Below are 17980 nucleotides of genomic sequence, written 5' to 3' on the forward strand. Positions count from 1 at the left end.
AAGCAGTATAAGCCAAAAAGTTCCCTTTTCTTAGCACTTAACAACTCAGGGGAAGAGGATATTCTACGTAGCTCATCTAAAAATCTATGAATTAAAATACAGTCGGAAATCAAAACAATCTGTTGTCAGTCTTCGCTAACAATCAACGACAGTTGTAACGACCAAGGTGTTCCGACTATCGGTCTTAATGGCAAGTCCACAGACTGTAAAGATCGTCTCATTATTAAAAAAATAATAATACACGTTTTCACAGTTCAGATTTTAATTTAAAATTAGACTATAAAAACCTGTTTGACACGAAATAAGTACGGTAAATCCTGCAAAGATGGAAGTATACTCAGTTGGTAAAGTAAGTCCTTTAACCTTACAGTCCTTGGAAAGTGTCGTATTTTCTCGCTTTAGTTATTTAATTTTCTGGTTGTTTTTTTATATAAAAAAAATTAATACCCGTCTCCTCTCCCTAGTTGCATTCTTTTCCAGCCTACTTAGGGGTTAGGTGCCCATGTAAAAGCTGGATCAGTTGTTGGGGTTGGGGGTATTGAGCCCGCTAGTATGACTGGCCTGTGACAATAAATCTCTACCCATAATACTAATCCATTATCAAGCCCAATACGAGACACAAACATATTTATCAAGGGTGCAGTTTCTCACGCAAGTTGTTGGTTGAGTTCAAAGTGAATTGAGAAGTGATCGAGGTCTCTGGTTTTAACTACGCTGTGCGTTAGGTGAGATGTCTGTCGGGGCGTCTTTACAGAAACGTTGGGATTGTTAAAGCACATTTTAAAACATGGTTGTGGAACGATCTAAAACTAGAGAACATGCCCTTCAGTTTGATATACAATATGATAGTCTTAAAAATTAATCTGAAACTTAACACTGCCGAATTTAGAAAATTTATTGGCAACAGCTGCACCAACGCGTGCGATATACGACAGTCTTAAAATCTCCGGTTACTCTCATACCCTTACTCTTCCTAAAGCTGATTGTAGCTCACAGAACGAGTTCACGGTCCCCTGTTTACCGTTGGTGGGGCTTATACACGTGCTCGAGCGCTTGCGTGTGTTCTTTGCACAAACTGTGTTATCTTACCACGCCAATGATTTTTGAAGCGTTACGATTGAGTTAGAACATCGCGGTACATATTTCAGAGTCAGCTTTCTGAATAAATGTGTGTGCAGTCTGTGTTTGCTTGACATCTCGACAAGCAGTTGCAAGTGTAGATGTCTGGCAGATAACGGTGGCAACATGGTCCACGGCGGGACCACTTATGTGACCTACAAATTGTCCCTTAACGGTTACAACAGCGAACAACGTATGCAATTGTATTCTTCGTGCTCGAATGACTCAAAACGAATGCTTTTTAACAAGCAAGCAAACAATGCTTCTACCCCTTGAAAAAGTAGTAAAAGTGTACTGCCTGTTGTTGTGAACCATCAGCAATTAAGCAACAGGAGTCAGTTTTATTGCTGAGGCGTGCGATGAGTGAACACTGGAAGACTAGTTAGCTTAGTTTCGTCCTTGTTACTTCTCGAGGAGCATAGGGCCGCAACAACACCTCGTCAGCGGACCCGACTTTGGGCAGCACCCTCAGTTGGGCCCATGGGATTCCGATGTCCTTTGCCTCGCTCTCTATTGTTCTTTTCCAGGTATGCTTTGGTCTCCCAACTCTCTTCTTTCCCTGAGGTTGCCAGGCAGGCATTTGACTGGAAGACGGGTTCGATTATAGTGCAAAACATTTGCGGCTATACTCGGTATCATGTTATAGTCCAGAGGGCTGAGGATTTTCGTCGCCGGAGAAAACATCTTAAAGAAGACATGGTAGTACTAGAATGGACATGCTGGGGCAGTATGCATGCCGCGAGGGTAAGTCGTCCCGGGGAAATCGAAAGTCAATCCGTCCAGATATTCTAGATGTTGCTTTATCCCTTCAACGGTAGCTGTAAAGCAGTATCAAGGATTCTTAGGTGTTCAGTAAAAGAAAGCAGTATCCACAGAATTGGTCACTGCATCCTACGGAGACAAGAAGTGTGTCCTCCAGGGCTTCTGCTAAGGCTAAATTCTTTGGGGTCCCAGGGACCCCTTCTTCAGATTTTAAGGGGTTCCTGTTCTTCGCCCACATTTGAAGGGGACCCCATTGACGAAAATTGAAGGGGTCCTCCGAACTTTTAATACGTACTGTATGCAATTTTTTGCGTAAGCAGAAGCCCTGGTGTCCTCGATTCCCCACTTTATCCCTTGGTAACGACTTACCAACGCTTCAAGAATACGGCCCCTGGTCGACAGCTGGGTTATTTTAAGCTCAACCATTGCGCAGTGTGGTTGTATAAGTGACACCGCTGCTACACCGTGATCTGGTCATTGAAGGTCAGGGCCACAGCCACAGAGGGCAGTTGACAGAAAATATAGCCATCGGGCGGTTGGCCTACTGACCTTGAGTAGCAGCAAAGAATATAGTCAGGTGGCGACGATACAGTGAGAGGACTGTGTATACCGTGCGTGGCTCGTTGACCCAGAGAGTAGACTGTTTTCGGTCAACGCGAGCGAAGCCAGTGTTTATTCTAGACGCTCTGTGTCACGCCAGGTTTCGAACTTATTTGCAAGACGAGTATCAGACTGGTTCCCATTCTGGTTCTGCGGCATACATTCACTTTGTCGTCGCCATTAGCGTCGTAGAGAAGTATGTAGTTCGTACATATCACTCATTGCTGTCTGCTTGCACAGCAGCTAGTACTTCCTGCTTACTGCCTTCTGTCTGCACGACATTGACTAGTAGTGTAAGATGGGTTAACACTGGAGTAAAAGTTGACACTTGTGCTGGGACGATGGGGTTGTGGTTTGAAGTGTTGCTATTAAACACAAGTCTTGTTTCAGCATCTCTGGAGGTCATCGGCCTCTGTACAGGAAGTGCATTTTATCTTGTACAATTTCAAATGCTCTGGGCATTGGGAATTTTTTCCCACTTTTTAATTAATAAATTGGTTTTGGAAGCTGAAATTTACAGGTTATTTTTATATCGCCTACATCTACTGATATTTGCCAAAAAAAACAAAAAAAAAACAAAAAAACAACTCAAACCGTTCAGGTTGGTCTTAAAGGAAACAAAAAGGAAGCATGCAAAATCGGTAGTTTAGTAACAAAGCTGAGCATCGCCTAACAGGCTCCAATATCACCTCTCACACAGCGTGTTCTATGGTCTGTCCTTTAGCATAGCCTCATAGCAGTGATTGCAGGTAGCTCAGGGACTAAATGTTTTACATGTGCAAATGTTGAGAGACACATCTGGATATATTGACAGAGGGCATGTGGATTGGGTGATTTTCTTAAAGATGATTTACCCGTGGTTTTCATGCCTCCTCAGTACACGTGCGGGTGAGTTGGTAGGGGGTTCGGATGTCATCTGGCTGTGCAAAAGACCTGGGTCAGCAGTGGATCTTACAGTGTAGCATTGCCTGGTTTCAGCCTTTGCACACTAGTCGATACGACTGTGGGGGGGGGGGGGGAATTGGTGGTTTTACGGCCGTGTCAGCAGCTAAGGCTATATCACGGCAAGCAGCCAGCCCTGTAAACAGATGCCATGTGCAGAGAAAGATCAGCGTGCCCGAGACGAGAAATGAACTCAGGGCAGCAACCTTCACTGTATTGGTGACAGGCGCTAACAGCGCTAACCGTTGCGCCACCGGACCGCTCTAATACGACTGTGGGGAAAGAAAATTTAGGTGGACTCTGTTTTTGTTGGGAATAGAGAAGACAGTTCTCTCATTCATAATAGTTCGATAGCCAGATGTATTCTAGCCAGCTGACCACCATCACTTACTGGACGTTTAGCACCGCTATGTGACTTTTCTACATCGAGAGTTTCTGTGGCCTTGTTCTACAAGCGACATCGTTCATTAATCTCGCCACGCTCTAGTCTGGAACTTTGATGACCAGCCTTTGGCCGGCTAACGGCGATGACAGGGGGGATGTGAGGAATGCTCAGATGGTCTCCAGTCTGACGCGCGTGTCAGGGACTTGTAAGTCACCGGCCTCTTACTAAGCAAACAGGCGCTCCTTGATAAACTGTGCAACGAAGGGCTTGGTTCTCCAGAGTTAGACATTGAATAAAGCTCCTCGCTAAGTTCGACACAGAAAAAAAGTGACTCGGTCGGCTTGAGAGCCCTTGAAATGGGAAATGTTTGTTCTTTTTCCGTCTCAACAGGATGCGAGAAAGAGGGGGTAAAAAGACAAGGGAGGATGAAATTGTGGAATGGTGGGTGTGTGGTGAAATGGAGATGAGGCATGTGGGACCTACAGTAGGTGATTTTCCCTCTTTGGTTACATTTCTTTCCCTAATCCTCCTTATCCCCTGCAGGCAATGTGTAGATGTAGAGTACAATGAAACGCGTGGCACAAATGGCAGTGAAGTACGTATGACAACAAGGAACAATGGTAGCAACACAATTACCTTCCTTCTTCTAGTTAGTACGATATCATTGTTTCTCATCGCGTAGAAATTTGGGTTAGCCAAGTAAGAGAATAATAAATCACGCAAAGAAAATTTGCCTGTTGTAAACGATCTGATGTAGAGAGTCTGAAAATGTAAAAGAGGTTAAGTTGGTGAGCTTTTGTAAAGAACTATACCAAAGCCTGTATTTAGTCATTACTTTTTTTTTAATTTCAGTTTTTACATTCATTAAATATCACAAAGAAAATATTTGTATTACATCGAGGACGAGAATCAGGATAATACTAACACGCGTACTTATATGTTCTTTCATCTATGACTGATCTATAAAGCTACTGTTATTCTGTTTATATAAAACCACAAAATGTTTATATCGGGGTCTTAAAAATCATACAACTTTAAATAAGCGTTGGTTAACCTCTTATAATTTACAGATGGAAAAAAAATACTGATTTTTTAAAATAATAATATTGATATTTTTTTGGTGTTTTCTTAGCTCAGTGATAGAATTAAAGAAATAATAAAATAATCAATATTTGGTTGCAATCGTGTACATTTGCTTTAAGAAATTTTAAATCTCTTCTGTTTCGTAACGAAAGTGGTCACAGGGCTCGATCTCCGTCTGAAATTCATTTGAATTTTTGCGAATGGAAAGGTGATACGAAGTCTCTTGCACACCAGTCGAGGACTGTTACATCCTGCCAGGGATATAATAAAGGTGGAGGGGGAGGGGTTCTGACGTGTTTTACGCCGAGCCAGCAACTATACCAGTCAGCCCTCAAACAGATGACACATACAGAGAAAGCACAGCACCCGAGACAAGAGCTGAACTCAGGACTGTATTGGTGACAGGCGCTTACCGTTGCGCCACCGGACCACCCGAGTGATGCACTAAGCTTATAATAATTTCGCGTCGACAAGGAAACGTTGTAGAGAGTGGGGAGAGCGTGTGGAGTGTTTGCCATTATGCTCAATACTGCGGGCGATGAATGATAGAAAAAACTGAATGACCAAACAATGACGCTTGTACAAATCCCTGGGGATCAATCCAACAACAGGTATTGGCATTAAATTCGGAGGCAGATTTTTGTTCAGCGCTGAAGGGAGAAGACACTCAATGTTGTAAATAATCAAAACAATAGTGGTGTTAATAAGGACTGCTATTTCTTCAGGTCGGACTCACGCAATGCAGAAAAGAAAAAAAAAAAAAAAAAAAAAAAAAAAAAAAACAAGGCGCCTATGACAATGACCTCACAGTTAGGAGCTGTCCACGATGTTGTGATGTTGTGATAGCGGTTCATTGCGAGAGAGGCTTAATTTTATCATCGCTCTGGGCGTGGTCGTTAAAACTTTGCTTCGACGGCGTTATTGAGTAAATAATTGTTCTGGTGTTGTGAGCGTGTGTTTGATGGCGATTTTTTGTAGTCTCCTACCAGTCGCAATAACCGCTTCATTTTTTTTAATTATTTTTGTAACGAAGACTTTGATTCAAAGCCCTGTTTTGGTTCGGTAGACTTTGAAGGCGGATATTTCTGTGAGAGGGTTTTGTAAGGCATGATTCTGAATACGGAAGATCAGAGCAATTTGCTTGTTAAGTAGGAAAGGATTGTAGTGCTTGCTTTTGACTCATCTTCTGACTATTTTTACGGATAAGATGTCAAATGTGAGCATTGTGAAGGGTTTAAGCAATGTGCAGGAAGGGTGGGGGCGTTATCTGATGTTTATAAGGTTTCTGCTGACCTGTCGTACTATAATTACTATATCCATCACTCTTCAAGCACCCCTGTTTTGCTCCTTGGTCATCGCTCAGCACAAGTAGCAATATGAAACTATGGTCACGGGTTAGCCTTTTTGTACTGAGCTGAAGCAGCAGTATGATGTCACAACATTGGATAAACTCGGTCAAACGTGAAACGAACCCAAGTATTTGTAGCTGTCAGGACTTAGTTGGTAAGTGAAGCTTCTGCACATTACACCACTGCTGCGATGTGAAGGAGCTCACTCGTGAGCTAGAACGATCTAATATTGTGGGACTGGCAGAGAGCAGATGGCCAGGCTTTGGGGAGACAGCAACGAAGGTCACAAGCTCTGGTACAGAGGAGAGAAGACATCAGCATGGTATGGGCTTCTTTGTACTTAAAGAAGCAGGATACATAGAATACACTCATTTCTGGCGGACGATCTCCATTCGCATATCTTTCTCTGGCGGGCCTCACAGTGTCACCATTGTACAAGCTACGCTTCAGCTTCCACGCGGACGACGAAGTGGAGGAATTCTACGATCAGCTGGGTAGGGTCCTGAAGGACGCTCTGTTTAGTGTTGGTGGCAGCAGTGTAAAGCTATGTGTACTATGTCGGTGGAAAAATGAAAACTGCCCATCAAAGTGTGTGTGTGATAAGAACTGGCAAGGAAGAAGTATGCTAGTTCATAGATGTGTATTGATGGACTGATGTCTGCATGCCGAGACTCACTCTTGGCCTCTTGCGAAGTGATCCGCTGTTAGTCTCGGCGAGCAAAGAATGTGAATAAACCGGACGCCATGTCGTCTAATGCCTCGTTTTAGCAGTTAACTGGAAAAATCATCTGCCAGCAGTCCAGGGATATTAGTTCGTGGTTAGTGTCAGAATGGGTGGTGAATTCTCACCACAGGTAAACAGGAGTTTACGTCCCTGTTGCGCTCTACGTGGCGCCTGCCGTCAGTATTTAGTGTCTCCATAAGCGCGAGCAGTCGTTTGTGCACCACCCGGAATATGCCTGTAGTGAGCTGTAGTCAGACACCCTGTGAGCTAGCACAGGTATCGCTTTTCATTACCACTCTGCGTATCATCTTCCGAGTCATAATTAAGTACCTGCTGCTGATTCTCTAAACCATTTAAAAAAATAATGTTCATCTTAAAAATAACTAGGTGGCAGTCACTTTGCTCCAGGGCTCAGAACTAGTGGAAATTGCTACTGTCACCTGATACTCTTGTACTGGGCGAAAGGGTTTTAAAGATAATTATGATAACAACAATAATAAATGCGTCATTTGTATTTTGCATACACACACTCGTAAGGAGCGTGCACTTAGTGCTTGAGACAAGAACGAGAGATAAGCAACAGACAGCTTCAAGGTCATCCGTGACGTGTTTGAAATATCGAAATATTAGTTTGAAATATCAATGCTTTATAGATGGGGAGAATATATAAAAATACAGTGCCACGGTAGCTGCTGTGTTTCACTAGATGCGGTCGTGTATGAGTCTTGACATTTTTACTCAGCCATCTCTAGTTACAGAGAGCTAGTGTCGGGTGTAGCGGTCTCACAACGCTCCGCGATGCTCTTGTAGTACCAGTTGAATGTGGTCGATACCCGGATCTCGCCATATTTACCCAGCACCCACCTATAGGAGAAGTCGGTCTGTTTGTTCCGTGACAGGTGTGAAGGAGTAGTAGTGTGGAGGGACGTACAATGCGTCAGCATCCAATTGCGGCAGAACGACGGGTGTTTCTTCTTCCTCAGGAAACTGCCATTAAAGACAGGAACGAGTTGCTGGAGATCGCGAAAGCTACAAAGGGCGAAAGAAAGAAAATATCCGAAGCAAACATTTTTTTAAAATATCATCAACACGATAGTCTTGTTGTTTTGGTAGTTTATTCGTTTGTCATCGCTGCATTCTGGGTTCAGATAACAGCTCGTAACATTGTGACGTCGGTTGGTAAGGCTGGGCAGGGGTGCACTCACCTCACGAAGAAGACGCAGACTTAAGTGGGTGGGGGTGGATGAGAGAGGAAAGATCGAGTACCTGGCTTGGACACAATTTGTTTCTGAGCCTAGACATAGTCGCTTGAATTAGATAACGTAGGAATCCACGAGCTTAAAATTTCGCTTCCAGAATTTAACATTGATGATTCGAAAAGTTGAACAAGTAACCTCCTATGTAGTCGCTACTTTTTTGTTTAAATGATACCTTGTTACTTCACAGTGCATGAGAAACGCATGACCATTGAGGTGCTGGGTGTTACTCGCTGTGGATATAGACACAAATAAATAAATGTTGCACAGCAAAACAGCTGAGCTAAAGGAACCTGTTATTACTGACAAGGCGCCACAGGTTGCTCTACACAGGACATATCAGGCTGTCCACCTAGAAAGGGGATCTCGTGTTTTAACCCAAATAGCAGTCACACTCGTAGTGGATATTTTGAGAGTGAAAACGTGGTCAGATATATCTGCATAAAGATAAAGCGCGTCACGCGCGGTTTAGAGTAACAACGCCAGTTCTGTTTGAAACAAAACTTCACCGAGGACGTTTTTATATAACCTCCACAAGAACAATGGCAGGAACTTCTATTTTGATAAAACGTTTGGGTAGGAAAAACATCACTGGGAGGTGCAGTTATGTAAGCTTTTATTCTTGGAGCATTTAAAATTTTACGAACATCATTTTGAATACCCGCACTACATCAGGATTTCATGCACAAACGCGCCCGCACACACACAGACACACCCTACCCCCTCCCACGAGAAACCAAGAATATATAAACAAAAACCAACCAAATAGCAACATAATGACGCCTTAGATATATTATAGTCGTACTCGTTTTCTGAGTTACTTGATTTTACAGGTTGTGTTAAGATGCGTTAAAAAAAACAGTAGAGAAGTTGAGAATATGATGGAAATAGTCGACTGCGGCTGTGGAAAATAGGGCCTCCTTGAACTGTGTCTTGGAGGTCAGCAGATAGATGCTTCTGCCAATAAAAACACAAGTGGAAAAGTACAGACCCAATAAACCCTGACAGGGCAGCAGTCGAAATCCTGCGGAGCTTAGGCTGAAGAGAAAACATGTCCGTTGGAGAGTTGGCTGCTATACCAGAGTGGCAGTTGGTGAGCATAGCGACAGGAAAGATCAGGATAAAAGTTACTGTGATGGATGTGACGCGATTTTAAGTTGAAAAATACTTCGTCGACTTTGGTGTTTGATTGCCTTGTACAAGGTGACTTTCAGCGAAACGGATTTCGCGAATTAGATGAGATTTCAACAAGTCACCTTTCACACACACACACTCATGGCGTCAAGGACTTAACAACTTTCTGAGTTCAGTTGGGGAGGTAGGTGTTTAAAGACTCAAGTCTCACTAACAGAAATGTGGTTTGTTTTGGAAGCAGCGTAATGAGCTGAGTCAAGTCTTTTGGGATGAAAGCTGTATTCGGTCTTTAACCTGTCTCAGCGGTGACGAACATCGGAAGGATGAAATGGTTTTAGACACGTGACTCGTGGTTTTTACACTTTAGTCTTCTGGGATCTCTGCAGTCCCAAAGGTTTCCTCAGTTAAGTGAAGGTAAAACGCTAGAAGACTTGATATCGGAGTACCATCAAGCACTTGCCAGCTTAAAGTTTCTAAATACAGATTTTAGGAGAGAAAAAGAACAGTTCCGTGGAAAAAATTGTACATGTAGTCCTCGGGTTACGACGGTCTCGAGTTACGTCGTTTCGTGGTTACGACGCTCATTCCGACTTAGGAGGTCAGTGCATCAAAGAAAAAGAAGACCATCACCATGGAGCTGAAGGTGGATATCATAAGGCAATCTTAGAAGGCGGAAACAGCAACAGAAATTGGCAGGTCATTAGTACTTAACCGTTCGACTGTCGCTACGATTATCAAGGATAAAGATCGCATCCTTGAACACGTGACAGGATCTGCTCCTATGAAAGCCACAGTGATAACAAAGCGTACTGTACTGCACAATACTTTACTGTACTTATTTTTATTGATAATTATGTAGGGTGCTGTGTTAGGATAGGTGTTTGGATAGGCTAAGAGTTTGCAGTACTGTACTGTTATTATGGTACAGTACTGTATGAGCGTATGATCCGACTTACGTCGAAATTCGGTTTACGACGCCGCGTTAAGAACGGATCCCCGTCGTAAGTCGAGGACTACCTGTAGTTGCTTTTGTTTGTGGTCGGAAATGGAGTCAAAAGTTTACGCAAAACCTTGATTAGCCCTCCTCCCGCCTAGCGGGGTAGGGGATGGTAATTGGTGTTCTATGCTGGGGGGTTGGGGCGGTATTGGTGTTTTACGCCGAGCCAGCAACTAAGCCTATAGTATGACGGCAGTGCAGCCAGGACTCTAAACAGATGCCACATCCAGAGAAAAAACAGCATGCCAGAGACAAGAGCTCAACCCAGGACAGCCAACACTCGCTGTATTGGTGACCGGTGTTAACCGTTGGGCCACCCGACTGCCCTATGTTATAAGGAGACTTAGACAAGTCGGGTCTGCGGATCTTTGGGATGGTTTTGTGTGGCAGCGTGGGACTTAAGGAGGCCCTGCAGTTACTGCAACTATACTAGTATACACGTATCATACTCGAGAACCTGTGACTAAGTGGGCTTTTCGCCGTGTCAAAGATAAATGGGATCATCGTGGTCTGCCTGCTGACAATTCGGACAGCAACAACAATGTCAGCGACAGCTGCGAACACCAGCTGCTCTGACCCACACTTAGCCCTGCAAGTGTTGGATGTCTCTCCTTGCATCGTATAGATTTTTGTAGGCTTCCCTCATCCACATCGTTATGTTGCAGCGTGCTCCTTGGCAAAAGCCACCCTGAATTTTCCAGCCAGACATTCAAGCGCAACAGGTTTGTGCTTCGAAACGATTTTTCTCTCACCCCACACCCCAACCCCTTTGCCACCTCCACTCTCCACATATCTTCCTTACGGTTTCAGCGGAGTTGAATATTGACATGCTCTTAATGGCAGCGAGATTGCAGAAAAGGTGAAGAGCAATGTTGCCTCCCGCGTGTTGGAACCTTCGTTCCCAGGGCGTGGACGGCATAGCATGCACTGCGCTTGTCGAACGAGGGAAAAGACTCGGAAAGGCTCGGTTCACGGAAAGGTTAGTCGTGCAAAACTCTTGCGTGCAAAGATGCTGCTTCATAAGTGTATCAAGTTCTGAAACTCGTCTTCCCTACTCCTTCTCCATCATTCTGGAGAAGCTTTCGGAAGATTTTAAATATTTATTTCGATCCGGTGCAAAAAGTACCCGGTTAAAAAAAAGGGCGGAGATGTTGTGGTGTGGACGATCGTTTCGCAGCAAATGAACACGCGCGCAGACACAGAAAGATGGTGGGAGTTTGCAGTAAGCTCGTGATGAGCACGTGATGGCTGGACAGCTGTAGTTGGCATTGACATGAAAGGCGGCCCCACTCGCGGCACGCCTTAACGATCCAACTCACATTCCACTTGGTGATGCAGCTATACAAGAGGGAGGCAAGTACGTATGCGTGACTTTTCGATTTAGGTTAGAGACCCACCAATGTCGACTTATCTATCCACGGGTGCGAATCGGCCTAACTATACAGGTGGGATGCTGCTGGGGCTGGTGGTGGCGGGAAGGTGGTTGGCTTTCAAACACAGCTTTGCGTGTCGGGGAGGAAGATCTGTCGTCAAAAAAACAAAACAAAAACAGAAACAAAAAACCAACAACAACAACAAAAAGAATTAAAGTTTCTTCTGTGACTAGTGGTCGGCTATCGTTTTCGATATATTTGCACATTTGGGCTACCCGGTGGCGCAAAGGTTAACGCCTGTCACGAACACAGTGAGGATTGGTTGTCGTGGGTTCAGCTCTCGCCTTAGGCACGCTATTCTTTCTCTGCATGTGGTATTTGTTTATCTGTTTACAGGGCTGGCTGTCGCCGTGATATAGCCTTAGCTGCTGGGAAGGCGTGAAAGACCAATTTCTTCCTCCTAGTCGCACATTTATTTTGCAAAACCTCTTTTCATATGTGTTGACTTTGGTTGTGGCATGATGTTATGAGCTTTTGGGGCTTGGGAGGGGATGGGGAAATAACACCTGAGACTGCACCGTCGTCGTTAACACACGCACACACTCTCTCTTTCTCTCTCACTTGTAATCAGCGTTGATAATGCCTAAGAGTTTAGGTCGCCATACCCTTTATTCATTTGTGTACTCTGTGTGTGTGTGTTTTCAGTGTGATTTGTCTGATGCAAAGATTATATATAATCGTTATAGTAGTAGTTTGTGCTCAGAGGTGACGCCAGTTCTGCTGAAGTGTAAATCGTTCACTCGTATATTCCATTTTCCCATCTCCACAGTGCCTGGCAAATCTCTTTCAAGAGTAATTATCCGAAAAAAAAGTAAGACTTGCTTGGATGCCGATGTGGACGGACATTGACAACGATTTTTAGGGGTGTCGAACGATTCTACCGCAAAGTGGAAACTGAATAGTTGCACCCCCTGCGAGGGCTGCAATCCTTTGATCCAGGGGTAAAGAACCAACGCCTCTATGGCCGCACGCGACCGCATGGTTTGTGATTGATTTTGCTAAGCCGCCAACATCTGACTGCACAGCGACGCTGGCTGGTGCGGGACTCTCGTCAGCTCAGCTCTTCCTTTAGACTTGTGTTCGCTGGTGGTTTTAGCAGCCTGCGCTGTCCGGGTGGTCTGTTGTGTACCCCTCAATCACCAGCTTGATGTTGGTGTAGTCATGTGTTGAGCAAGTTCTTCGTCAGCTGCCTGACAGCACACGGGACGTGCACCGCGCTACCGAGGAGGAACTGTGACAGTGAAGGAAGTGTGGTAACCAGTTCTTTACAGCTCTTTGGATTTCCGTGATCTCCAGTGAACACCTGGGGAGTATTACAAACATCGTGCACGCCACGAGAAAGAAAAGGTTGCTCTAATACCTCTTTCATCGTTGGAACATTTTTCACTTCATTCTGTTCCCCCTCTCCCTGCAAATATATATATGCATCCTGACCAGGTCAAGGCAGGCGAGGACTTCATCAAACCGGTTTCGGGTCTGTTGTAAAGTATATCCGAGGTTTGTTCAAAGTCGGCTTCTTTCCAAAGTGTTTATTTTTGTTTGAAATCTTGCTAAAAGTGTTTGCTGCGACAGGTTTCCTGCAAACTGTATTAAAAATGGGGCAGAAAGTGTCAGTCAGGAGACGCCTAGCATAATCTTGTCACGTTACTGGCATTTAGAGATGTTATCGTAATGAATTTGCTACTTGCTGTTTATGAGCGTGATTGCAACGATTTCTCAAATTGCATTCCAGTGTATGTCATGAATAGGTTCGTGATATATACATATAGATTAATTTTAGCATGCATAACTTTATTCATTAGTTAGTCTTAACATAGTTCCTTAGTGCATTTTTAATACAAGATCGAATTGGATTGATTTTATATGATAATCTTTCACCCCTTCTCTCTCTCTCTTTTCACGTCTGCAGATAAACTTATTTGTGACTCCATTTATAGCTAGGGTAGCTCAACCTGTTCACAAGTGCTCATCTATTGTATTTAGGAAAGTAAAAATAAATTTCAGACTCTTTCTTGAGTGCTTTTCAGAGAACAGAAACTGTTGGAAGTTTTGGGTTGTCATCGGCTGTATCGTGCGGTCACCGAATTGAAAAGTCATACTTTCTCTCTCAACCTTTGACATCAGCTTTGCAGTATAACATTCCAACTTGGCCAAGAAAGAACAGTTTAGGACAACATAGGGCTAAAAGGGATGGGGAAAAGAGACGGTTGTCGAACGGTTGGTGCTTCATTTATTCCACGCTGAGGTTATTTCTGGTGTCCATGCCACTAGGTAGGTAGTGGCGAAGGGCAGGGCCGATGAAATCTGTCACTCCACTTAGTGTTGGTTCTGTTTGTTCCAGGACGGACACTGCATGCCAGATCATAACTGTTAAGTTATGCAGTCACCAGGCATCCCAACTCCCCCATTCCGACTGTTCAGCTGCATCGAACCTCCTTTGCACCCGAGACATTGGGGGCCAAAAGTATAGGAAAGATTGAGAGGCGGAAGGTCACAAGAATTGTGTGTGTGTGTGCTATTGTGGGATTTGCGCATTCGATATATACCTGCAGCCTTTTGCAGACTACCTTGGACTCCTCATCGTTCTAGTTATGCGAAGGATGTGTGCTCGACTGTCGAGGGATCGATGCAGGGCGAAACTCAGGGCAGCTTCGCTTGCACTTACTTTTCTCGAGGAGACAGCGACCTGTGGATGTTCTAGTACTTTCAGCTGTGGCTTGCCATCGAATGGGCTGTTTTCGAGATAGGTGATTCCCCATATGTGTTAAAAACATGCTTCGACACTTAAGGAGCAGATGCGATGAACAGACTTGATAACACTTTTAACGTCACTTCAGCAACGTGTGAGTTAATAGTAACTTCTTCAGATTGTAAGCGAAGTGCGCGTGCTAAGAGAAGGTTCTCGTTTCACACCTTATTAGCGACGCAGTTTGGAAGTTGTTGAGACGTATTAACATGATCCATCTGTGCTTGGGATTGAAGAAGGTGTTGGAGTAACTCTCACCTGGCTTGAAGGGAGACATCAAGGGTTTTCATATCCGAAGTCTGCAATCTTCTCCAGTGCTGGAGAAGGCTTTGCCATCGAGACTGAGAAGTGCGCGTCCCCTTCAGGATGGGCTGCGTTCAGAGCGTGCCGTATGTACCAGACGGTGCACCCGTGGAAACCATCTCTTTCCGACGACAGTCTGGCAGGAACAAGCGTTCGGTCAGCAAAAAACTCCGCAGCAAGCACAGTGACGCCGAGGCCTCCGTTCCCCCCTCGGCTCCTGCTGCCACCGTCAACAGTAACAACACCGAAGCGGGGATGCTAGACAGCGATCACAAGACCGTCAACGAAAGCCACGCCTCCCATGAGGGCACACCGAGAGCCCACATCTTCAAGCGCAGGTTCAAGCAGGGCAACGTGCTGAGCCTGTCCGTAGACAGTCTCGACCCCGTGGAGATGGAAGTGCGCGAGAAGAAGCTGCTGCAGCGGAAGGGCTTATTCCCGGCCTGGAAGAAGTACGAGCGCTGTACCTTCTGCGTCAAGGTGGCGGCTGAGCAGCCGGTCGAGGAGCCGCCCAGTGTGGATGAGAAGAGCTTCGTCAAGATCAATCAGCAGGACCCCTGGAATCCCGCCCTGTGCCGCCAGTGCTCCAACTCCTTCCTGTCCAACATCCAGAACAACCTGCGTGTGCCGCACTGCCACCATGGCGTCAGCATGGCCATCGCCAACCTCCTGGCCGTGGTGAGTGCCGCTTGGGCTCGTACCTCTCCCCCAGCACACACTGCCACTCTCACGCTGACCTTTGGCTTCTTGTTTCTTCTGCTTTGCTGACTTGTATAGTTTGAGAGTGTACTCTTTCCTGTTATCCACATTTGTGTATCTTTCTCCCCTCTCCCTCCCTGTCTCCCGCTTACAGTGTCGGCTGCTGTGTCGTGGTATAGCCTTAGTTTACCTGTAAAAGAACAGTCCTTCCTCTTCCCCCATTCTTTCTCTTCTCTCTATCATTCTTTCATATCTAATGCTCATTCTCTTAACTGCACATAAGCACACACACTGACAGCGGGCTTTTATTTATTTATTTGAAGTCACCAGCTACCAGTTTTGCCGTTCCCCACCCTCTACCTTTCTCCTGTGTTTCGTATCACGTACAAAACTTCAAAGCTCAATTTTTGGTGCTGGGGTTATTTTTTTTATAAAGGGATAAAGGGGCAGCCAACGTCTTTTCCAAGTTACCCAAAAAAAGTGTTGGAGTAGTTTGGGTGGGGAGTAGGGTAGATGCAATGGTGGTGTCTGAAAACTGTAGCGTTTAGATCAGAGACTTCCTTACTTCAAGCATTGGTAATAAACCAAAGCTATGAAAACTAGCAGGTATTTTTTATTAGTTGTTATCAAATGCCAGTGACACAGTTTTACTCTATGTAAATAATGATGGTAATAAAACATTGTTGACATTATGTATCAAGTACACGATAACATTAAAACACTTGAATTGATGTGTACTCTTCGGGAAATGGTAATTTTATCAAACCCTACCCCCTACCTCTCCCCCCCAATAAAAAAAAGTGTTCAAAGTCTGATAAAATTTCGGCATTTGTAATTTATAATCAGAAAAGCTCTTGCATTCTGTGAATTAAGGATACAACGCTTTTAATCTTCTTCCCGCTTCTTTCTTGAGTTGCTTCCACGTGGCTAGCATTTCGCACTACACAGAGAGAGGTAGAGGTAATAAAGTAGAATCGTGAGAGGAGAACATAATTAGCGAAATAAAAAAGGCTAAACCCCAAATAGGTGAACAGGTGTTACATCTCTGTGCCTAGATCTCTGAACCCATAACTTACGATTCTTTCAGGTGAATGTCTTTAGCACTGCATTACTAGATCGCTTTTTTCAGCTTGAGCTGCAGAATGTGAATCATTTTATGGTCTGTTGTACACAGTGTAGACTGGTGTTCGATTCCGCTACTAACACGTGGTCATTTGAAGCAGCTGTTGAATTTCCGGGTCGTTGTCAGTCTATCGTCTTTAAAACGTGTGAGAAAAGTGTCATGAAACCTTGTTAAAAGACGTTTTATCGGTCTGTATCTGTAGGCAGATATCTACTTATGTTCTAAAAATACATTAATGTTTGATCTCATACCAACAGTAGAAGATAAAAGTGTAAAGTGCGCTATAGGACATTTGTAGCTTTAGCTAAAAGTCTTTCGGTTGACTAAAATGTCCCCGTTTGCGTTAGAAAGTGTTTGCCGGGTGGTCGTCTTTTCTAGATTTGTTTTGTTTTGTTTGGGGGGAAGTGGAGGGATGTAGATGTTTGAACTTACATTGTCAAGTCCTTGCAAGTACATGGACGCAAGAATAGACTGGAGAATATGATTGGAAAGCATTTTTGCTGAATTCAGACACCAGAAATGCCGCACTTTTTTGTTTTCATGTTGTCAAAAGGACATAAAAGTGTAAAAGGTGGGGTTGAGTAAATTGGACTTAAAGTAAAGACAAATATTGACTGTGTAATGACCGCTTTACGCTTGTGTACATTCCCTTGGCAAAACGTTCGAAATATCTACAGCAATGTTTCAGCTGTGGTGTGTGAAAAACCGCATTTCTTAATTGTAAAGAACTTCTATTATTGTTTCTTTTAGCACATGATCTTTTTCCTAGGTATCAAATGCCCTTAATGATATTGTATTTGTGAACTGTTTGAATTCGATGTGTTGACTGCAAGCAGGATTTTTCCTCGATTAGAATGAGTCAGACATCAAGTAACACTATGTTGCTAGTTTTTAAACTTTGGACTGTCTTCAATTAGGTAGCGTAGGAAGGCGAGGGTGGGGGGAGTAAGCTGGTTGCTTTATTATTTATAACTGCGTTTGAAATAATTCTTAATTAAATTAACTTTAAAAAATTTTTTGGCTTTGTCTTCTAGACCCGTCAAAGGTGTTGTCAACTTGAGGTAGACAAGTTATGGACTAGAATAATATCCATGTTTACCGTGTCTGCAAATGCCGTTCATAGTACCAGGCAGTCTCCGCACTTCCCCTTTGCATGTGTTTCAGTCACTCAGTAGCGCGTGCCTTCCCTAATCAAATGTCTTTTATCAAGAGTGTGTATAGCTACCTCAGCGGCCATGAGGACAATGCATGGAAGACAGCAGAGCGCTTTTCCGTGTTACAATTTTAACCGGTGCAAACAGTGCTCGCACCGGAAGTTCCGATGT

The 17980-nt window shown here is 44.2% G+C and overlaps 1 protein-coding gene across 4 annotated transcripts in view; it reads left to right on the top strand.

The window, feature by feature from the left end:
• LOC112556930 (inositol-trisphosphate 3-kinase homolog) overlaps nt 1-17980 on the top strand; it is a 50741-nt gene that overhangs the window by 10313 nt on the left and 22448 nt on the right. For 2 of the 4 annotated variants that reach the window (XM_025226415.1, XM_025226425.1), the window contains exon 2: nt 14126-15511. The exons of 1 other annotated variant lie outside the window; for it this stretch is intronic. In XM_025226415.1, coding sequence (XP_025082200.1) covers nt 14897-15511 — 615 coding nt within the window. In that variant the 5' untranslated portion in view covers nt 14126-14896. Of the gene's footprint in view, nt 1-12282; nt 13282-14125; nt 15512-17980 lie in introns of those variants that run through there. One more of the 4 variants, XM_025226433.1, reaches the window with a different exon arrangement.

This window comes from Pomacea canaliculata, linkage group LG1, assembly GCF_003073045.1.
Source record: "Pomacea canaliculata isolate SZHN2017 linkage group LG1, ASM307304v1, whole genome shotgun sequence".
NCBI lineage: Eukaryota > Metazoa > Mollusca > Gastropoda > Architaenioglossa > Ampullariidae > Pomacea > Pomacea canaliculata.